The sequence below is a fragment of the Phascolarctos cinereus genome, unplaced genomic scaffold, assembly GCF_003287225.1.
Source record: "Phascolarctos cinereus isolate Bilbo 61053 unplaced genomic scaffold, phaCin_HiC Scaffold_5;HRSCAF=322, whole genome shotgun sequence".
In the NCBI taxonomy this organism is placed as follows: domain Eukaryota; kingdom Metazoa; phylum Chordata; class Mammalia; order Diprotodontia; family Phascolarctidae; genus Phascolarctos; species Phascolarctos cinereus.
In genome coordinates, this window is record NW_027555958.1 from 42,258,936 (window position 1) to 42,282,800 (window position 23,865).

General features: G+C 40.5%; 1 protein-coding gene across 1 annotated transcript; it reads left to right on the forward strand.

Moving 5' to 3' along the window:
* Positions 1–3,174: 3,174 nt before the first annotated feature.
* Positions 3,175–9,675, forward strand: LOC110217098 (uncharacterized). The gene is made up of 3 exons (XM_020999260.1): positions 3,175–3,312; positions 5,231–6,770; positions 6,857–9,675. The coding sequence occupies exons 1-3, from the start codon at positions 3,175–3,177 to the stop codon at positions 9,673–9,675; spliced, it is 4,497 nt and encodes a 1,498-aa protein (XP_020854919.1).
* Positions 9,676–23,865: the final 14,190 nt, after the last annotated feature.

The following is a 23,865-nucleotide window of genomic DNA, read 5'->3' on the forward strand; positions in this document are numbered from 1 at the left end:
TAAATATGTGCTTCAAATGCAACTAAGAAATGCAAGAAATACAAAAGAGGGGCAAGATATGGTCTCGGTTTCCCCATCTTTAAAATCAGGGAGTAGGACTACATGATTACTAAGCCTCTTGCCAACTCCAAATCTTATAATCCCTATCCTCAGAGTTTATGGTGCCAATAGAGGCCCTTCTGTACAATGTTCTAATCCAATGAGAGGTGTGGCTGATACTGATCCAAATATGGGAGCTGTCTATGCAATCACAGATGAGTAGGTAAGAAGGCAGTTCACTAAACAAATGTTCCTAAGGATGGGGGTGGAGGTTTGGGTTTGGTTGGGATGAATCAGGTCATCCCACAGAATGGGTGTCACCATCCCAAGGTGGACAATTAAACCCACTATAAAACTCACAGCATTTTAGACAGAAGGTACCCTGCAAGCTAGTTCAGCCTCCATCCTACCTGTTCCTTTGGTGAACTAGGGTAAGTCAATCTACCTAGTTGAATGAAGATTATAGCACATCATGGTTACTGTAAGTGGAAATATAGGAATTAGGCTAATATGTTGACAAGAATACTGAAATTGGAGTAAGAAAAACTGCGTTTGGATTCCAGTTCTGATACTTAGTAGCTATGTGACCTTAGCCCTTTGCCTAAATGCTCTGAGTCTCATCTCTAAAATAAGGGTGTTGGACAAGATGATCTTAAGTTTCCTTTAGTTCTGGTATGTTATGATATTGTTAGTGAAGCTTTGTTCTTCATCTGCTTCAAGACCATTGTTAGTGCAACTTCCTCTCTATCCTGGGGGAAAATAAGAAAAAAGTCTGGCTCTTCTAAGGCCACCAATGCAAATGTGGAATTGCTGGACTATTTCATTCAAATAGGCCGTAAGATGACAGGGAGGTACTAATAGTATCTTACTGTTTTCTACCATGTCAACGCTTTTAAGTTAATGGACATTCTATCAAGCTTCAGTCAGTTTTCTATGACTTGAATGGTTCTGCCAGTTCTTTTTTTCTTGTCAAGTGAAAAATTAATACACTGGATGACAAGAATCAGCATTCAATAAGATTGTGTTGGGCTAAAGCTCTAAGATAATTGTAATAAGATAAGATTCAAAAGAGATCAATGTAAATAAATTGTGGGGAAGGGTTCCAAAAGAATCTGTTTTGCAAGTACAGCATACAGAAGGCATGTTTAGACCACAGTGAGTCTGAAGAAGATCTAGCGGTTTTAGTGGACTACAGGATCATCATGAGTCAGCAGTATGATGATGCAACCAAAAAAAAAAAAAGGTAATGCAATTTGGGGTCTGATACAGAGAGGCATCACTTCAAGGAATGATGAAGTCATAGACAGTTAAGATCCAGAGTAGTGTGAATAATGAACCTTGTAAAGTGATTGAATGTATTCAAATTCTCACTATTTGAAGTTATAATTATGTAAGATCTAGTCATTGATTCTAGCCCAATGAAAGGGAGGAAGGAAGGAAGGAAAGGAGAGAAGGAAAGGAAGGAAAGGAAGGAAAGGAAGGAAAGGAAGGAAGGAAGGAAGGAAGGAAGAAAAGAAAGAAAGAAAGAAAGAAAGAAAGAAAAGAAAGAAAGAAGAAAGAAAAGAAAGAAAAGAAAGAAAAGAAAGAAAGAAAGAAAAAAAAAGAAAGAAAGAAAGAAAAGAAAGAAAAGAAAAGAAAAGGAAGAAGGAAAGAAAAGGAAAAGGAAAAGAAAGAAAGAAAAGAAGAGAAAGAAAAGAAAGAAGAAAGAAAGAAAGGAAGAGAAGGAAGGAAGAAGAAAGAAAAAGAGAAAAAAAAAGAAAGAAAGAAAGAAAGAAGAAGAAGAGAAGAAGAAGAAGAAAGAAAGAAGAAAAGAAAGAAAGAAAAAGAAGAAAGGAAAGAAGAGAAGAAGGAAAGGAAAAGGAAAGAAAAAGAAAGAAAAGAAAGAAGAAAGAAAGGAAAGAAAAGAGAAAGAAAAGAAAGAAAGAAGAAAAAAGAAAGAAAAAAGAAAGAAAAAGAAAGAAAGAAAGAAAGAAAGAAAAGAAAGAAAGAAGAAAGAAAGAAAGAAAGAAAAGGAAGAAAGGAAGGAAGGAAGGAGGAAGGAAGGAAGGAAGGAAGGAAGGAAAGGAAGGAAGGAAGGAAGAAGGAAGGAAGGGAAGGAAGAAAAAAGAAAGAAAGAAAGAAAGAAAGAAAGAAAGAAAGAAAGAAAGAAAGAAAGAAAGAAAGAAAGAAAGAAAGAAAGAAAGAAAGAAAGAAAGAAAGAAAGAAAGAAAGAAAGAAAAGGAGGGAGGAAGGGAGGGAGGGAGTAGGAAAAGAAGAAGGAAGTATTAACCACTTATTATGTGCTAAAAGTTTTACAAATATTTATCAATCAATAAACATTGATTAATCATTTTCTATGTGCCAGGCACTATGCTAAACATTAGGGATACAAAAAGAGACAAAAGACAACTGAAGCCTTCAAATATATCTCATTAGATCCTCACAAGAGGGTAGGACAATCTGTGAGGCAGGTGTTATTATTACCACCATTTTATAGTTAAAAGAAACTGAGGTAGGCAGAGATTATGTGACTTGCCTGGGGTCACACAGCTAGTAAGTGTCAGGCTGGATTTGAACACAAGCCTTCCTTCCTCCAGGCAGGCCTAACACTAACCACAGCACCACCTAGCTACCTCTAGCTAGAAATACGCAATATAAATCCAAATAAAATAACCACTAAATGCTAAATCTGGGCTATAGAAATGGACTGAGGCATTGAATGAGAGACTGAAATATGTGAATGCAGACTCAAGATATGGGGGAGCTCAGGACATAGGAAGGCACTTAATCCTTCTCCAGGCAAAGCATATAAAAGTTGAAATCCCTGTTCTGCATTATTACCAGAGTGAGAATCCAGGCTTTCAGATTAGACTCTACTGGCTAGCTGAGATGAGTAGCTTAACTTCTCAGCTAGTGTTTCATTACAACAAAAGGGGTTAATTGGCCCCACTCCATATTTCCCCATTAAGGGGCTTCAAGGGTCAAAGAGATCAGGGATATAAAATATACGCATGATTATTTTTCTTGATAATGATTACTGAGGATGTATAGGAAGGAAAAATATCATTACAAAACAATGATAAATAAAATTAATGATTAATGATAAGTAAAAAGTAATGTCTCTTTCCCCACTTCAGGTCCACCTCACCTTACAAGATGTCTCAGCTCCTAAGAAGCATTGTTGAAGTAATTGACGTCTTCTACAATTACTGTGGCCAGGATGAGGAATGTGACACCATGTGCAAAAAGGAACTCAAGGAACTTTTGGAAAAAGAGATGGGTCCACTTCTGAAGGTAAGAGCTGTCTGTTGAATCCAGTGGTCCATGAAGTCACATGTTTTATATCCAGGCTAGTCTTGCCCAAAGATTTCTTCCTAGTCAATAGCAGGCAAAAATTATTTACCTTCTCAATGTCCCACTTCGGAGTCTAGTAGAAAACATTCTGGGATTTGACATAGTAATCACCGTATCTAACACGTATGTGATGCTTTCAAGTTTGCATTATAATTTCCCTGCATTACTTCCTATGAACTTCTCAACAGTCCCATGACAGGGCTGTCACATGCCTAGTTTACAGATGCAGAACTAGGTGGCCACAGGACATGGCTGAATGATAATAGTGCCTTTCTCTATGGTGTTACTACCTTTAAGTTAATGGATATTTTATTAACCACTGGTCAGTTTCCTTTAATTCTTGACATTTCAGCCTTGAGTGTTTTCTGCTAAGTGGAAAGATAATACACTGTATGGTGGTGTCAAGACCCAGTAAGGTCTTGGCAGGCTGGAGCACTGAGAAGAATCTAATAAGATAAGATTCATGTCAAGAAAACAAGCACTTATTAAGCACCTACTTTCATATACATAAGTTCAAAAAATCAAACTCATGAGTACAAGCTGGACTGAGGTTCAGAAAAGTTGGCAGCTAGACAGCACCACGAACAGATCACTGGACTCAGAGTCAGGAAAACCTAAGTTCAGATCTCGCCTCAGACACTTACTACCTGTGTGACCCTGGACAAGTCACTTAACCTCCCCCAGTTTCAGTTTCCCCACCTGTAAAATGGGGATAATAATAGCACCTGCCTCCCAGAGTTGCTGTGAGAATAAAATAAATTAATATTTGTAAAATGTTACACAAATCCTAGAAACTATTACAAACAATTATGTTCGTAATTTTATGTTGTAAAATGATGTTTTATGATATATATAATGTACATATATGAATGTTATATTTTACATTATTTATATATTATATGTATTTATATATCATAATGTTATTATTATAATCCTAGTAATGATTATAAACATGTTACTCATGGTCACAAAGCTAGTATCAGAGACAGGATTTGAATATGAATCTTCATGACTCCAGCATTGTAACCACTGAACAATACTTGTATGAAGTAGACAGTCAATAAATGAAAGTTAAGTTAAACTGAATTGAAAAAAAGTTAATTAATTTACTAGGATTCCTTATGTGCCTGAACAAAAGGCTGGTCCTGGAAAAAGTGATAAGTAGATGAAACTTGTCTTCAGTTGTCTTCCTCTAATTTTTCTCTGTCCTTCTTAGGCACAGGGATACCTATCCCCATCACTGACCCCACCCTAGCTCCTGGGGCACAGGGCTTTCCTCTTTTTCCAAGTTCTTTCTGTCTAGAGAAAGATAATCTGAAAACCAGTTCATATGAATGTGTTCTTGACTAGGTCTGTTCCTCTTCCTAGGCAAAATTACAACCCCTAAAGAAAACAATCAATCTTCAATGATAGCATTTTAGGTACCCCGAAAGAGACAAAGTACCTCCAAAATCAATCTGGAGAAATTAAGATGGGTGAATAACAGGAAGTCAATTACATCTAGTCAGTCAGTTAACATTTACTATGTGCTAGGCATTGTGCTAAGTTCTATCACATCTAATGATAGTTGATCCAAAATACTTGATTTACATTAGACATATTATTTATATTTGACTCATTTCATACACTAGGTACACCAGCTGCCTTTCATCTCTTTTCACTCCCTTTACTCCTATGCTCTCATTCCCTCAATCTTTTTCACCTAATACCTATGAGCTTTGTCAGGTTGTTAGCCCAAGTGGAGCTCCCTCCAGTGGGGTCCTGCCAGTACACACGTTTTGACAATTTTCCTTCACTTCATCAGTGGGGAATGGACACTAGACTCATGGGCTATCCCTTGTACCTTGTTCCTACATAGAATCCCAACAATCCTGATACTGTGGATGTCTTCATGCAAATCCTGGACCGGGACCATGACAGAAGAGTAGACTTTACTGAGTATCTACTGATGGTATTCAAGTTGACCATGGCCTGCAACAAATCCGTCGTCAAAGAATACTGCCATGCTTCAGGGTCAAAGCAGAAACACCAAGGTCACCATCATCAGGAGGCACAAAGTGAAACAGAGGAACAGGAAGAGTCAACAGGCCAAGAGTCAGACTCCAGTCATTCAAGCTGGAGCTCAAGAGAGGGATTTGGGTCATCCAAATCTGGGCAATCACATAGGATCAGGGGCCATAGGCATGGGTCTAGCTCTACTGGGTGGGAAAGGAATGATTCCTCATATAATTCAGGGCATGGGGAAGGCTCAGGGAGGAGCTATCATAGATCAAGATCAAGCCACTCAGAGAGTAGTAGCCAAGAGAAATATGGATCCAAAGCAAACAAGCATGGGGGAAGGAGACATAAGTTAAGTATTAGCCCCTCCAGAAAATCTGGAGGAGAAGAATATGAATCTGGCACTGGTAACTCAGGTAGATGGGAAAGACATGGATTCAGCAGCAGCCAGTCAGGGGAATTTGAGGTACCAGAAGAGAGGTCTGAAAGAGCGAGGGACAGAGGACAAAGGCATAGCTCCAGATCACATCAGTCCTCTAGCTATGAATGGTCTGAGTCTGGGTCAGGTCAACCACCTACCTATGAACAACACCAGCCTGAATCTGGTCAGTCCTCTAGCTATGGACAACATGGGTCTGGCTCCAGTGGTCATTCAGAGAGTTGTGGAGGATCAGGACATCATTCAAGTTCACATCAGTCCTCCAGCTATGGCCATCATGTGTCAGGCTCAGGTCAGTCCTCCAGCTATGGACAACATGGAACAGGCTCAGGTCAGTCCTCTAGCTATGGCCATCACGGGTCAGGCTCAGGTCAGGCCTCTAGCTATGGACAGCATGGGTCAGGCTCAGGTCAGTCCTCCAGCTATGGCCATCACGGGTCAGGCTCAGGTCAGGCCTCTAGCTATGGACAGCATGGGTCAGGCTCAGGTCAGTCCTCCAGCTATGGCCAACATGGGTCAGGCTCAGGTCAGTCTTCTGGCTATGGACAACATGGGTCAGAGTCACATCAGTCCTCAAGCTATGGCAGACATAAGTCAAGCTCAGGTCAGTCCTCTAACTATGGACAACATGAGTCTGGCTCTAGTGGTCATTCAGAGAGTTGTGGAGGATCAGGACATTACTCTGGTTCACATCAGTCCTCTAGCTATGGCCATCATGGGTCAGGCTCAGGTCAGTCCTCCAGCTATGAACAACATGGGTCAGGTTCAGGTCAGTCCTCTAGCTATGGACAGCATGGATCAGGGTCAGGTCAGTCCTCTGGTTATGGCCAACATGGGTCAAGTTCAGGTCAGTCCTCTAGCTATGGCCAACATGGATCTGGCTCAGGTCAGTCCTCTAGCTATGGACATGGGTCAGGCTCTGGTCAGTCCTCTAGCTATGGACAACATGAGTCTGGCTCTAGTGGTCATTCAGAGAGTTGTGGAGGATCAGGACATTACTCTGGTTCACATCAGTCCTCTAGCTATGGCCATCAGGGTCAGGCTCAGGTCAGTCCTCCAGCTATGAACAACATGGGTCAGGTTCAGGTCAGTCCTCTAGCTATGGACAGCATGGATCAGGGTCAGGTCAGTCCTCTGGTTATGGCCAACATGGGTCAAGTTCAGGTCAGTCCTCTAGCTATGGCCAACATGGATCTGGCTCAGGTCAGTCCTCTAGCTATGGACATGGGTCAGGCTCTGGTCAGTCCTCTAGCTATGGACAACATGAGTCTGGCTCTAGTGGTCAATCAGAGAGTTGTGGAGGATCAGGACGTTACTCCAGTTCACATCAATCCTCTAGTTATGGCCAATATGGGTCAGGCTCAGGTCAATCCTCTAGCTATGGCCATCATGGGTCAGGCTCAGGTCAGTCCTCTAGCTATGGACAGCATGGATCAGGGTCAGGTCAGTCCTCCGGTTATGGCCAACATGGGTCAGGTTCAGGTCAGTCCTTCAGCCATGGCCAACATGGGTCAGGCTCAGGTCAGTCCTCCAGCCATGGCCAACATGGATCTGGCTCAGGTCAGTCCTCCAGCTATGGCCATCATGGGTCAGGCTCAGGTCAGTCCTCTAGCTATGGCCATCATGCATCAGGCTCAGGTCAGTCCTCCAGCTATGGCCAACATGGATCTGGCTCAGGCCAGTCCTCTAGCCATGGACATGGGTCAGGCTCAGGTCAGTCCTCCAGCTATGGACAACATGGAACAGGCTCAGGTCAGTCCTCTAGCTATGGACAACATGGGTCTGGCTCCAGTGGTCATTCAGAGAGTTGTGGAGGATCAGGACATCATTCAAGTTCACATCAGTCCTCCAGCTATGGCCAACATGCGTCAGGCTCACATCAGTCCCCCAGCTATGGACAACATGGATCAGGCTCAGGTGAGTCCTCTAGCTATGGACAACAAGAGTCTGGCTCTAGTGGTCAATCAGAGAATTGTGGAGGATCAGGACATTACTCCAGTTCACATCAATCCTCTAGTTATGGCCAATATGGGTCAGGCTCAGGTCAATCCTCTAGCTATGGCCATCATGGGTCAGGCTCAGGTCAGTCCTCTAGCTATGGACAGCATGGATCAGGGTCAGGTCAGTCCTCCGGTTATGGCCAACATGGGTCAGGTTCAGGTCAGTCCTTCAGCCATGGCCAACATGGGTCAGGCTCAGGTCAGTCCTCCAGCCATGGCCAACATGGATCTGGCTCTGGTCAGTCCTCTAGCTATGGACAACATGAGTCTGGCTCTAGTGGTCAATCAGAGAGTTGTAGAGGATCAGGACATTACTCCAGTTCACATCAGTCCTCTAGCTATGGCCATCATGGGTCAGGCTCAGGTCAGTCCTCTAGCTATGGCCAGCATGGGTCAGGCTCAGGTCAGTCTTCCAGCCATGGCCAACATGGATCTGGCTCAGGTCAGTACTCCAGCTATGGCCATCATGGGTCAGGCTCAGGTCAGTCCTCTAGCTATGGACAACATGAGTCTGGCTCTAGTGGTCAATCAGAGAGTTGTAGAGGATCAGGACATTACTCCAGTTCACATCAGTCCTCTAGCTATGGCCATCATGGGTCAGGGTTAGGTCAGTCCTCCAGCTATGGCCATCATGGATCTGGCTCAGGTCAGTCCTCCAGCTATGGCCAACATGGGTCAGGGTTAGGTCAGTCCTCCAGCTATGGCCAACATGGGTCAGGGTCAGGTCAGTCCTGCAGCTATAGCCAACATGGGTCAGGGTCAGGTCAGTCCTCCAGCTATAGTCATCATGGGTCAGGCTCAGGCCAGTCCTCTAGCCATGGACATGGGTCAGACTCAGGTCAGTCCTCTAGCTGTGGATCTGGCTCAGGTCAATCCTCCAGCCAGACACGACACAGATCTAGTTCAGGTAGTCAGTCAGGGAGGTTTGGACGACAAGGAAGTCGTTCAAGTTCACATCGGTCTTCTAGCCATGGACGACATGCATCTTGCTCTGGTCAGTCATCTAGCTTTGGACAATATGGGTCTGGTTCAGGACAGTCATCTAGTCACAGACGACATGGATCCAGCTCAAGTGGTCGGTCAGAGAGTTGTGGACGACAAAGACATAGTTCAAGTTCACATCAGTCCGCCAGCTACGGACAATGTGGGTCTGGCTCGGGTCAGTCCTCTAGTTACGGACAACATGGGTCCAGCTATGGTCAGTCCTCTAGCTGTGGATCTGGCTCAGGTGGTCCATCAGTGACTTGTGGAGAACAAGGATATAGTTCAAGTTCATATCAGTCCTCCAGCTATGGACAATGTGGGTCTGGCTCAGCACAGCCCTCTAGCTATGGGTCTGGGTCAGGCCAATCATCTTGCCAGAGCTCAGTCAGTCAGTCAGGAAACTGTGGAGACCAGCAATACAATTCAAATTCACAGCAGTCTTCTAGTTATGGACAATGTGAGTCTGTATGTGATCAATACTCTGACTATCCACAATATAGGTGTCAGTCTTCTAGCTTTGGACCTCATGGTTCAGGCTCAGCTCAGTCCTGTAACTCTGGAAGTCATGGATCCAGTGTGAGTGGACAAACATGTAGTCCAGGAAGACAAAGGCTCAATTCAAATGGTAGCTGTGGGGAGTTTGGGAGACAAACAGTTGGTTCAACATACACCCTGTGTGCAGACAGCAGCAATGAGTTATCAGGGGATGGACATAATGAAAGTAAGGCAGTGTGCAGCCTCTCCAGCCAAGATGTAGCTGGTTCTCAGAGAGCAGGAGGAAACTGTGGAAGGGTGAGAACACACTCAGGTTCCCAGTACCCTTGTAGCATCACCCCTCTCTATGAGTACTGCCAAGAGCAAAGATTTTATTACTACAAGTGAAAGGACAATTGAATGCTAAATAACTGAAATACATAAAGAAAAGGAAAAGAAAAGAAAAGAAAAGAAAAGAAAAGAAAAGAAAAGAAAAGAAAAGAAAAGAAAAGAAAAGAAAAGAAAAGAAAAGAAAAGAAAAGAAAAGAAAAGAAAAGAAAAGAAAAGAAAAGAAAAATGAATACCATAACCAAGCCATTTACCGTGGCATTTAGTTCTGGAAATAGGGCAGGCTGTCTTTGTCCCTTTCTTTTAAACCTAGATGTCAACTCTATGCCTTCTATTTGGTGGTAGTCTCTTACTTAGAACAGTTCCACTTAGTGGTGTAGGGTGTTTTAGCTCCTTGGTTAGGAAATAGTAAGTAGACAAAGTCCATGGAATGTGGCACTAAATATGGGGCAGTTTTCATTTGGGGGCAATATAATTTGAGAACTTGGGAATTTGTTTTAATCTGAAAAGTTTGATTGGGGTGGGGGTGGGGGGTTCTCATGGATTGTTAAATTTACTGATGTAAATGCTGATCACTCCTCTCCAAGGAGTTAAGAAGAAAGATTGCCTAACTCCTAATTGATTAGATTACCAGTTCACAATGCCAAAGCCACTGTGGCAGAGCCATATACTTACCTTCAGATCTATGCCATGGGTATGCAGCCTCAGCAGTTTCTTTCCCCATCATGGTTATCCAACCTTGATTATTAAGAACATCTGTGATAAATAAACTAAAAATCAACATGAGAAACTGGCACTCTCTCCCTAGCCAATAGATAAGGTGGTTGTCTTTGAAGAATGGAAATTGACAACATTTTTGTCCAAATAGCAAACATCTTGGATTCTAACTCCAACTAAAAAGAAAGATATCTGCTTGACAACTATTTTAGGCTAGAAAAAAGTGGAGGCAATGCGGCCCTGGCATGTGGCTGCAGACCACGTCTGCATTTAACCAGCCTTTCCATTTTGGAGAACATTATCTATAAGGAAAGGGGACAGAAAATGTATATTACAACTGTATGATCTTTTTGATCAACTGTGATACTCAAGATTATTGCTGTTCCCTTGAGGGCATTTGGCAAATTTTGAAAACTGGATTCCACAAAAACTGACAATAAATATTGTTTATCAAGTATTATAGCCAATGTCTTCTCTGCTTCATTCTCAGATCAGACTGTGAACTGATTTCATCTAGTCTATTTACCAAGAAACCTCTATTACTTCTTTCCCCAGAACAGGAAGGAAGGAAGGAAGGAAGGAAGGAAGGAAGGAAGGAAGGAAGGAAGGAAGGAAGGAAGGAAGGAAGGAAGGAAGGAAGGAAGGAAGGAAGGAAGGAAGAAAAGAAAAGAAACATTTATTAAGCACCACTATATGCCAGGCACTATGCTGAGCCCCTTACAAATACGATTTCATTGAATTCTCACTGCAACCCTAGGAGATAGGTGCTATTACTATCCCCATTTTATAATTGAAGAAAACTGAGGCGAACAGAGGTAAAGTGACTTATGCAGGGTTTCACAGCTAGTGAGGGGCTGAGGCTGGATTTTAATTCTGTTCTTCCTCAGTCCCAGCACTCTATCTGCTCTACCATCTAGCTGCTTCTAAACCAGAGTTTTGAAGTACTCAGATATTAATGAAAGAGAATTGAATGAATTGAGATGCTAAATAATTTCATTAAGGCCACATAGTTTATTCCATTTTTAAAAAATAAACTCAGGATATGCAAAACGACAATATTAGATCTGGACTATCTTTTTAAGAGGTAATCTATTCCAACTTGCTCCTTTCAAAGTTGAGAACAATGGGGCTCAGAGGTAGGACTTATCCAAGACCACACAGTGGTCTAGACTGGAAATTCCTTGGCTCTATCCTGTTTAGCATCATCCACAACTTACAGGAAGGCATTTTGTCCCTTTGCTCCTGGGTGGATCTTAAGATACAGAGAAAGAAAGAGACACTTAATCCATTTATCTAACTCTGAATTCAACCTTGTGGGCAAAGATTATTGAGGAGGCATATATTCTAGTGGCCTTACTGCCACGCCAGGTCCAAATACTGGTTCTGTTTCTAAGAGATGAAGCAACACACAAAAAAGTCCCTGTCATGCGACCCAGCACTTTAAAGGCTTATTTCAGATGGTTCGGAGAGACTTTAGACAGATGTAGACAAAGACAGCAGAAATGTCTTTCCAAAGGCACCAACCCAGGATAATCAGACCCTCAGTACTGTGAATACAGCAAACATGCCATTGAAAGACAAACAGATTTGTAAGATTTGTTTTGTGTTAGGAGATATATTTAATAGACTCATAAGTCATTCTAGCTGTTCACGTACCACATCTCCTCTCTTTGGGGGAAGAAGTACAGTCTAACTAGCTTACATCAGATGTAAAAGATATGCTTGTCAAATTACAGAATCACAGAAGCACATAATCTTAAATCTAGAAAGGGTCCTCAGAAGAATGATCATCAAACTTGGACATGAATGAGAATCCCCTTTACAGCAGCTAGGTGGCACAATGCATAGAATATTGGATTGGGAATCAAGTTCAAATTCTGTTCAAGATATTTATTAACTGTATGACTGTGCAAGTCATTTACACTTTCTCAGCTCCAGTTTCCCCATCTTTAAAAGGAAGATAGTAATTAGCAATTACTCCACAAGGTTGTTGTAAGAATTATATGAGTTAATGTGTATAAAGTGCTTTGCAAACCTTAAAGATATCTAAATGTTTGTTGTCGTTCAATTGTTTCAATTGTGTCCAATGACTCATGACCCCACTGGGGTTTTCTTGGCAAAGATATTGGAATGGTTTGCCATTTCACAAATGAGGAAACTGAGGCAAACAGGGTTAAGAGACTTGCCAAGGATCACACAACCAGTAAGTGTCTGAAGCTGGATTTGAACTCAAGAAGATGAGTCTTCCTGACCTGCAGACCTGGCACTCTAACCGCCGTGCCACCTAGCTGTACCTTTCATATAGTGGGTACTTAAGAAGTGTATGTTGACAATTTTTTTTTTACTGACCCAATACACAGTTGACTTATATTCAGCTTATAGACTATTAAACCCCCTGGATCTTTTTCAGGCAAATTTCATACAAATGTTAGTAAACAATACATTTATTAAACACTTACTATGTGTTTATGCTTTGGAAACACAGAAAGTCAATTGGTATAGATATCACTTAGTACAATCCGTCTTCACCATGCTGTACTTGTATGTGATTTATTTTTAAACAATTTATATGCTTTGCATATAACTACCTCAAGTTTAAACTAATTTGATTTAGCCATTGTTCTAGCCAACAAAGATCTTTTTAGATCCAGAATTTGCTACCACAGTAGCAGTCCTCCCTCAGCTTTGTGTCATCCGCAAATTTAATCAGCATGAGATCTCTGCTTTCATCCAAGTTGTTAATAAAAATACTGAACTGCCCAAGAGATCCCTGGGGCACTCCACTAGAAACATCCTTCTAGGTTCACACCCATCCATTAATATCTACTTATTGAGTCATTGAGCCAGCTCTGAATCCACTATGATCTTCTCCACACACTTTCATTTTGTTTTCGAGGAAAATGCTAGACTCTTTGACATATGCTTTACTGAAATTCAGGGATCCATGGTCCATAGAATTACCCTAATCTACTAACCTAGTAATGCTGTAGTAATCCAAGCAGATAATATTTGTAAAAGCACTTAGGATAGTGCCTGGCATATAATAGGCTCTACATAAATGCTTATTCCACCCCCCCCACCTCCACCAGTCAATAAAGGAAATGCTTCACATGATTTGTCCTTAATGAAGCCATGATGGCTCCTATATATTCCTAAGTGCTCACAAACAATGCCTTTATTAATACCATTTAGAATTTTGTCAAGAATCAGTCAATCCCACTAGCCTTTATTTTGAAGTTTTTACCCTCTTTCATTTTTGGAAATCAAGACATTTGCCTTCTCTCAACTTAGATGGATGGATATCTTTTTAATGTATGTTACTTTACTGCCCATTTATCTCCTTTTGAATAAGGCATTCCTTCTGCTACTATATTCTAATGTGTCACAAACCCACCAAGTCTCAGCTACAACCTATGAGATCAGAGGTGACAGGGAGAGTTAAAAATCCATCCTGTACTCAGAAGGTGAGTTTTGAAAGACAGGTCCTTCCTTAGAGTATAAAGATCAGCAAGGTTCTCCTTTGTCAGGTAAATCCCACATCAAGAGGCACTGATATTTTGGAAATTCAGAGTTAGTCAATGATGATTGCTGGTTTACTAATTCCACCAGACTTATGCTCAAATCTTGTGCTCTGAATGTCACATTCAGTGGGCCCAGAGAAGAGAGGATGATCTTCAGTTCTAACCATGTAGTCCACAATTCAAGAAATTTCAGTGACTCCCAAGTACTTATGAGGAAAAAATATAAACTGGAATTTAAGAACTCCATGATCCAGCTCCAACCTAATCATACAGTTTATTTCATAATTCCCTTTCTTGTACTCTATGTTTCAGCTAAACAAGAGTACTGCCTAGTCCCTAAATTCAATGTGCTATCTCCCATATTTGCATCAGCATCATCATGATCATTGCTAGCATTTACAGAGTGCCTGCTGCGTGCCAGACACTGTGCTAAGTGCTTTATAAATATTCTCTCATTTGACCCTCACAATCACCTTGGCAAGTAGATGCTATTGACATCTTCATTTTACAGTTTAGAAAATGAGGCAAACAGAAATTAAGTGACTTATCCAAGATCACACAGCTAGTAAGTGTCTGAGGATGGATTAGAAATCAAGTCTTACTAATTCCAAGCCCAGAGCTCTGTCCAGTACTACATCTAGTTGTCCCTGTATAGACAGTGCCCCAGGACTTTGATGTACTCTGTCCTCATCCCTAACCATTAAAATCATTTAAGGCTCATTTTAGGTGTCACCTCCTCCATGAAGTCTCAGTCTTCCCTGTTGAATCTCTCTTCATCCTTACTCAGACATCTACCAATTGTGTGACCTTGGGTAGGTCACTCTCTACTTCAGTTTCTTCATCTGTAAAATGAGAAAGTTGAACTCAGTGGCCTCTATGCTGTCTTCCAGCTCTCAGTCTATCATTCTATAATCCCATAATATATATCACACTCAATTTTGTATTATACTTGTCCATAAATTTGTCAGTTCTCCCTGGCAACAATGTCATTATCATTGTACAGATTGTTCTGCTCATTTACCTCACTTTGTATCCATTCAAGAAAGTCTTCCTCGTTTAGTATGCAATTGAACATTTCATCATTTCTTACAGCATAATAATATTCCATTACATTCATAAACCATGACTTGTTTACCTATTCTTCATTAGAAGGACATGCCCACAGATTCCAGTTTTTGGTTACCATGAAAAGAGCTGTTATATTTTCTTACATACCACGTATGCTAAAAATTTTAGTGCAGTTTTAAGCTATAAAACTGAATTAAGCAGTTAATAAAGCTGTACTTAAATGTAAAAAGAGACATACATTTTTAGACATGGCCAATGAAGGAATTTATTTTGCCGGATTATGGCTGTTATCAATTGAGGACTTTGCTTTTCAAGGTTTTGTTGTTTTGTCTGTTTTTGAGAGGGGACCATGCAGTGGGGGTGTTAGACTAATAACAGGGACAGGAGAGAACTTTTTCACAGAATCACAGAATCTGAAAGTTGGAAAAGATCTCAGTGACTGTAAGGTCTTGGTGACCAACTCATGCCAAAAAAGAACCCCCAGTATGATAAACCCAACAAGAGTGGCCATCCTTTGGTGGGGAGAAGGAAAAGATGAGCTACTCACGCTGTATTTGAGTGACAGCAAAAATAATCTAAGCACAGATGTCCTTCAGGCAGGAGATACAGAACAGAAGGCAGCTGAGAGAACAGAACTGAAGGAGATGTAGATTTGGAAGACATCTATCTATGCAATTAGAGGTGATAAGATCTAAAAGCTAAAAAAGCAGAAAATCAACCCCAGCTGCCCAAGAATTGACTACGTAAAACATGAAGAACAAGGGAATAACCTATATTTAAGAACAGCAACATAAATAATGAGCTGGCTTTCTCTTGCAAAGATAATCCTACCAAACCTCCTGACAGGATTAAACCTGTACTCCCGAATTCTTCAGCAGATCATTTGTACAAACCAATCTAACGAGTTCAGATCACAGATAAATATTCTGATGCCTTTTATGACGTGTTGCACAAAATAAAACATCTACTTATATTTCCAAAACAATAGCTAAGTTCTTTTCTGATATTCACTGCTACAATTCTATTTTTGTTCATAGTGTGTATATATATATATATATATATATATATATATATATATATATTCATTTTATAGACTATGCATAGTACATAAGTAGTTACAGCAGAACTAATTGTACATAGTATTGACAGTGCCATTTGACAGATTGGATAAATTAGTACACAAAGCATTTTGGTTTCATTTAAATAGAAAGTAAAATTTTTCAGGACAAAAAAATAAACATTTTACCTTTGGTTAATTTTTTTAAAGTATACAGAAAACTTCCTTCAGAAAGCAAGGGGATATTTGACACAATCACAGAAAAACAGAATGAACAAAAAAAAGAATTACGGGGGTAGTGTTGCACAACTAATTATCAAACAGATGGGCATGGAAGCATGTATAATTCATCCTACTGGAATTCAATGGAAGAATAAAATGTATTACATCAATTACATTCATTTCATAGCAATACCTACACACCAAAGGCTTTAGTCTATTGAAGTCCATGAGGATTTTTAGCAGAATCTTAAATCATTTTAATGTATGATAGCAGAAAATATTTTTAAATCAATATCCAATTTTCAAAAATCAAAATTCAGTATTTGATCAATATTCAAGTGCACTTCGCTGGCATGAGAGAAAAGATATCTGATGCATTTCAAAAACAGGAGAGATTTAGATGATCCTGGACACTTCATGAATGAAAATACTATGTCTTACTAATGAAACCCAAGCCTAAGTTCATATGAAGTTATCCACCAAGACCAATTTCACCAGAGCATTTGCCTACTTGTGAACCTTTCAGTTCTCTGGATAAATACTCTGCTTTTCTCCATTTGTAAGCAGCTTATACTTTCATTAAAGTCAAAATCCAGCCTTGTTCCAAACCCAATCTATAATTTCTAAGAAAACAATGTTGTGGGCTCTGAGGGGCCACTTGGAGAGGCCTCCTCCTCTTACTTACTTTTGCCCAGAAATCTGGATTGTTAATATTAATTATTAACATATTAAAGTGCCTGATTTTTTTTTCACTTCAGCGCCACAGCAGAGTCTATTTCACTAACATTTAATAAACATCAACTGTGTGCAATATAAGAGGCAATGTGGTTTAGTTCTTAGAGACCTGGCTTTAGAACCAGGAAGACCTGGATTCAAGTTTGCCCCATTCTGGCTGTATGACCCTGGGCAACTCACTTAGCTTTTCACTAGCCCAGGCAGCTATGAGCTGCAAAGTAGAATCCACCTGAATTGGTTGAGGGAACTTCCTCACCTTGGAGTTCCCTTATGCCATTGAAAGCACATGTTTAGTCCTTATCTTTATGTGTAATACATCATGCTAAGTGCTATGGGAGCTAGAGTACAAGTATAAATAAAACACAGTTTTCCCAATGTAGCAAGAATTATGAAAGAAAACTGGATTTGGAGTAATAAAAGAGCTGGATTTTAATCTAAATTCTAACACTTATAGTGTGATCAAAGACCCATTATTTCACATCTCTGAGCCTCAATTTCTATAAAATGGGAACAATATTGATTATTGTTATTGTTGTTATTCATAGCATGTACGTATCACCTTATACGTGCCAGGCCCTGTGCTTAGTACTTTATAATTATCTCATTTCATCTTCACAACAACCCTGGGAGGTAGAGACTATTACTATCCTCATTTTACAGTTGAGGAAACTGAGGCAAACAGGGGTTAAATGACTTGCCCAGTGTCACCTAGCTAGTAAGTGTCTGAGATTGAACTTAGATCTTCTTGATTCCAGGACCAGGACTTTACCCATTGCGCCACTTAACTGCCTCCCTCAGAATGCTGTGAGGAAAGAACTTTAAAATACCGTATCAACATGAGCTGAGCTCTTCCCTTGACCCGTCCTAGGTCATCATTTAAATGGTGAGGTACTTTCCTGATCCAGCGAACCCCACAAAATCATACAAGTCAAGGGGTTCAAATCTCCAGGTCCACTTCAAAAACACCCTTGAAACAGCCCAAGCTATAAAGGGCATGCATATCCGAAAAGCTACCAAGTATTTGAAAGATGTCACATTAAAGAAACAATGTGTTCCCTTCAGGAGATACATGATGGAGTTGGCAGGGTGTGCCTAGGCTAAGCAGTGGGGTTGGACACATGGTCATTGGACCAAAAAAGAGTGCTGAATTCTTGCTGCATATGCTTAAAAATGCAGAGAGTAATGCAGAACTGAAGGGTTTGGATGTGGATTCTCTTGTCATTGAGCGTATCCAGGTTAATAAGGCTCCCAAAATACGGCAGCGTACTTACAGGGCTCATGGTCAAATCAACCCACACATGAGTTCTCCTTGTCACGTTGGGCTGATACTTACTGAAAAGGAACAAATTGTTCCTGAGCCAGAAGAGGAGGTTGCTCAAAAGAAAAAGATATTCCAGAAGGAAAACCAAAGCTTATGGCATGGGAGGAAATATGACATTAGAATGAACATAAAAGTGAAATGAAAACATCTGTTAGAGTAAAAAAAAAAAACACGAGCTGAGGTTGAACAGATGCATACAAATATGTTAGCATATGACAAGTATGCAAGAGAAATAGACCATATTCTCCACATGGGATGGATTCCACCAGTGGCATGATTGATGGTACCTGTCACCGAGAGGCCACCTATCTACCTCATTTCTGGATGTTTCTCATTTGTACACTCAGGCAAAGACCAAGACAGGCAACAACATTCATTTCTGAATAGCAGCAGCTATTTCAAAAAGTCCACGTCACAAAGGGAAAAGGAAGGCCTCGATATGTCAAACTGCGTGGAGCACAAAAAAGTATAGCTCAGGGAGATATACCTGACCGTCAACATGAATTGTCTCCCCTTTCACTATGTCTCTTTCTGCTCAGTCTTACCCCTGACACTTCTCTACTTGTGTGTTTTCCTAGCTATCATCATCATCATCTTCTTCTTCTTCTTCCTAAGAAAATAGACATTGAAGTTCTAACAGAAATATGGAATAATGACATCTGGTGGTGGAAAATGTAGCCTCTACATTTAGCCTTTATATTTACATTTACATTTAGCCTCTCTAAATGTAGCCTTTAACTAATTAATTAAATTAATGCTAGGTAATTTTGAGGGGGGGGCTAGGCAATGGGGTTAAGTGACTTGCCCAGGGTCACACAGCTAGTAAGTGTGTTATGTGTCTGAGGCCGGATTTGAATTCAGATCCTCCTGAATCCAGGGCCGGTGCTCTTTCCACTGTACCACCTAGTTGCCCCTAGGTAAAGTTTTGTGAGGCTAGAGGGTCAGTAGGAACCATAGTCCCAGGAAGAGAATTCAGAGAAAAGGTATCTGGGTCTGGCCCAGAAATATAACTCTAATTTGAGACAGGGAGATTCTTGCTCTGGAAAGATGTGACTAGTGATGCCTCCTTCTGAGATGTGGTGAAAGCTGTACACAAAATGATGTAAAGGAGCTTCTAAGCTAAAATACTGCCTCCCCCATTAGATTATAAGTTCCTTAAGGGCAGGGACTGTCTTTTGCTCTTTGTGTATCCCAAGTGCTTAGCACAGTGCCTGGCACACAGTAGACACTTAATGAATGTTCACTGATAGCCTGATTTAAAAACAAAGGAAGATGACAGGCACCATCAACTTAGATCGCTGCAGTTCTGCAGGTTAGACAGACGCTACCTTCTGGGAGTTGTGGAGAACTGCAGTAGATGCCACACAAAAACTTTTGAGAGGTGACTTCTAAGGAGAGCCCTACTTAGATTATGAGTATAAGTGACTGAAGCTATACAGGACTCCAGGAGAAGGCCGCTCATTGTCCAGGAGTGAGTGTTTGCCACGAGTCTCATGAAAACTCAATTTGTTTTCTTCAATTTGTAAATAAAGCTTTTCTTCTTGGAGTCTTGTGAACTCTGCATTTACAATGATGGTGTCATTTAGTGAAATCCCTGGGCTTTCCAGGCAACAAGTCAGTCATGTGAGACATATGTGAGCCTCTGACACAATCCATCCATCCACCCAAACATGCATACATACATTCCATTTCCACTATCATCCTGTATTCCTTCTGCCCTTTGTATCCAAATTCCTTGAAAAGGTGTCTGCAATAGGAGCCTTCGCTTTCTCTCTCATTCACTTCTTAACTCCTTACAGTCTGGCTTCTGGCCTCACCATTCCACTGAATCTGCTCTCTCCAAAGTTATGAGTGATCTCTTATTTGACAAATGCAACATCGCTTTTCCAGTCTTCATTCTCCTAGACCCCTCTGCAGCCTTTGATTCTATACATCACCCTCTTCACCTTGACACTCTCTTCTTTCTAGGGTTTTGGAATACCACTCTCTCCTGTTTTCCTCCTACCTGTCAGACAGCTGCTTCTCAGTCTCCTTTGCTGTATCCTTATCCAAGTCACACCCTCTAACCTATGTCCCATAGGTTTCTGTCCTAGACCCTTTTCTTCCTCTATATTATTTCCCTCCCACAGGTTTAACTACCCTCTCTATGTTGATGACTCTCAAATCTACTTCTCTTCTCTACTGAACTACAATCTTGACTCTCCAACTGCCTCCCGGACATCTTGAATGGGATGTCCAGTAGACATCTTACATTCAACATTTCAAAAACCATACTCATTATCTTTCCCCAAAACCTTCCCCCTCCTCCACCTTCTCTATTGCTATAGAGGGCAACACCATCTTCCCAATGCCTCAGGCTCACAACCTATTTGTCATCATTGACTCCTCACTATCTCTCATCAAATCTGTTGCCACAGCCTATTAATTTCACCTTCACAACATCTCTTGAATATATCCCCTTATCTCCTCTGATGTTGCTACCATCATGGTGTAAGTCCTCATCACCTCATGCCTGGACTATTATTGCAAGAGCCTGCTGCCTCTAGTCTCTCCCCACTCCAATTCATTCTCCATTCAGCCACAAAAGTGATTTTCTTCATATGCACATACAATCAAGTTACCTTCTTCCTCAATAAACTCCAGGGGCTCCCTATCACCTCCAGGATCACATACAAAATTCTGTTTAACATTCAAGACCCTTCATAACTTTTTGCCCACACATACACACCCACACACACCTTTCCAATCTTGTTACTCCTTCCATACTCCCCATCTTGTAGTCTTCATTCCAGTGACACTGGCCACTTTGCTATTCCTCAAACAAGATACTCCATCTCTCACCCCTGGGCATTTTCTCTGGCTGTCCTCCATGCATTGTCTCCCCCTTTGGAATATGAGCTTCTGGAGGACAGAGGTGTTTTTTTTAAATTTTCTTTGTATCACCAGTGCTTAGCAACATGCCTGATATAATAAGAGCTTAATAAATGCTTATTAATTGATTGACTGATTGATTCATTCACATGGCTAAGTCACTCCATCAAAGCAGTTCTCAATAGTTCCATATCTTGATATGTGACTTAATGAGTTGTGGAGGCCAAAATAAATTTATCACTGGGAGACTGATCTAGTGATGGGCTTCATTTGAACTTAGGCCACTAAGCCAGTATTTGGCAAGACTTGCCAGAGCTTGTACAATGTTGGCATAACCAACAAGAGAAAAATATTTAAAAATTTTATCTTTTATGACTGAGATGCCTTAAGATCATGCCTGGGATAAGAAGGTCTCTTCATATTATGAAAATGGTTAATATGATATATGACATCAGCAAGAAAGGCTGTATGGCTTAGTGGATAGTGAACTGAACTCAGAACTAGGAGACATCCACAGGCTGTGATAAAAGTGCTGACTTACAAGGGTAGAGGTAGCTTACATATTTGGGAATTACTTTTATCACTGGAATCACAGATGCAATACTTATTTCCATTTATAAAACTAGTCAAGTCAATGGTAATTATTAAGTACTCTCTATGTGCCAAGCACTGGAGATACAAATATGAGCAAAAAGAAAGCCAGTGTTAGCCCTCAAGGAGCTTACATTCTAAATGGGGAAGACAATACACAAAAGGAAATAGTAAATGGGGTGGGTACTCATGAGGAGCCATGGTAAGGGTCTCAATGGGAAAAAGTTTAAGAAGCCCTGGTCTAGACCACAATATTCTCTTAATACGTAAAGCAAAATAGGGAGAAAGAGTAAGAAGTTAATGAGATTAATGAACTTGTGGAACAGTTCATGAACTCAATGGGTATATTCAAAGGTGAATTACAGAGACCTAGCGTTCAGAGAAAGATAAAATATCAGTGGATAATGAATCATTAAAACTTATACAAACAAGTAGGACAAATCTTTCATTGTTAGACCCAGAGGAATTAAGGTGTCCCTTAGTTTTTTCAGGAAAACAATACCTGGTCATAGGCCTTTTCAGTAATATCAAACTTGGCTAGAAGCATACCAGAACAAGACAGTCCTGAAGCTCCAATTCCATAATCCTAATTAGTCTCCCTTATTCCAATCACTTCCCTCTACAATCCATTCTCCACACAACTGCCAAAGTGAGGGCTGTGTCATTTCTTTGTTCAAGAATCTCCAATGACTACTTATTACACATCAGGAAAAAAAATACAGCCTTCTGTTGGGCATTTAAGGCTCTGGCCAAACTGGGTCCTGTGTAACTTTCCTGGCTTCTTGCACATAATTATTCCCCTGCACACACTCTACATTCCAGTCAAACTTGTCCAGTTGCTGTTCCTCATACACAACATTCCATTTCCTGTTTCTTTGTTTTTTCACAAACAATTCCCCATGCCAAGAATGTATTCCTTTCCCACAACTGCCTCTTAGAATCCCAATGCTTTGACTCAGAGATTCCAGTGCCAGATACACCTGGGGAGGTCAATGATAAAAAGAAAGGTCCCATACACACCAAAATATTTAAAGCAGTGTTTTCCATAAGAGCATAGATGTAGAAACAAAGTAGATATCCGTTGATTGAGGGATGCCTAAGCAAATTGTGGGGCGTGAGTGTTGATGGGATATTACAATGTAAGGAAAAAATGGATATGAAGAGTACAAAAACACATGGGAAGACTTATATGAACTGATACAAAATGAAATGAGCAGAACCAGGAAAACAACATGTGCACTTACCAAAAATAATGCAAATGAAAAGAACAACAACAAAGAAACAATGTTATGTAATCAAAACAGGCCTGCACAACATACAGCCCACAGGTCCATGGGTGTAATGTCGTGCAAACCCGAATTAAAATTATCAAGTTTGACCCAAAATAAAAGACAAGGAAAATGTGCCTCATTCCCCTTTTTTTCTAGTTGGAGGATTATGGGTAACCTTACTAGACATTTCATATTACTTGGTATACTGCCTAGTTTCACTAATCTGCTTTTTGTCCCTATTTTAATTCACTGCTACAAGGTTGGATCTCTGAGGATAGAAGAGGAAGGATCATATTTAGAAATGAAGGTGGTGTAAAAAGAAACAATATTAAGAAAAAAATTAAGTACATGTGAATCCCAGTGATAAATATGTTGCTGTTATTCAGCTTCTTCAGTCACATCCAATTCTTCATGATCACATTTGAGGTTTTTTTGGCAAAGATACTGCAGTGATTTGCCATTTCCTCATCTAGTTTATTTTGCAGATGAGGAAACTGAGGCAAACAGAGTTAAGCGACTTGCCAAGAATTCACAAAGCTAGTAAATGACTGAAGCTAGATTTGAACTCAGGGAGATAAGTCTTTCTGACTCCAGTCCTGGTGCTCTTCTTTACTGTACCACCTAGCTTCTGTGATAGATATTTTCTGGATTTGGGCCTTTTCCTTCGTGTGTCTGTATTTCTGCTATTTAACCTATCTCTGTTTTCTTTACTTGAACTAGTTTCAGCTATTCCTGTGAATTTTCTTTTTAAACTCCTTATGGAGTAACAAAAGGTTACTATTTCACTTTAAAAATTAGAAAAAAAATAAAAATGGAATTTTATTGGTACTTCAACTGCCACTGGCCATTTCTATTGCTACTATATAGCTCTGACTG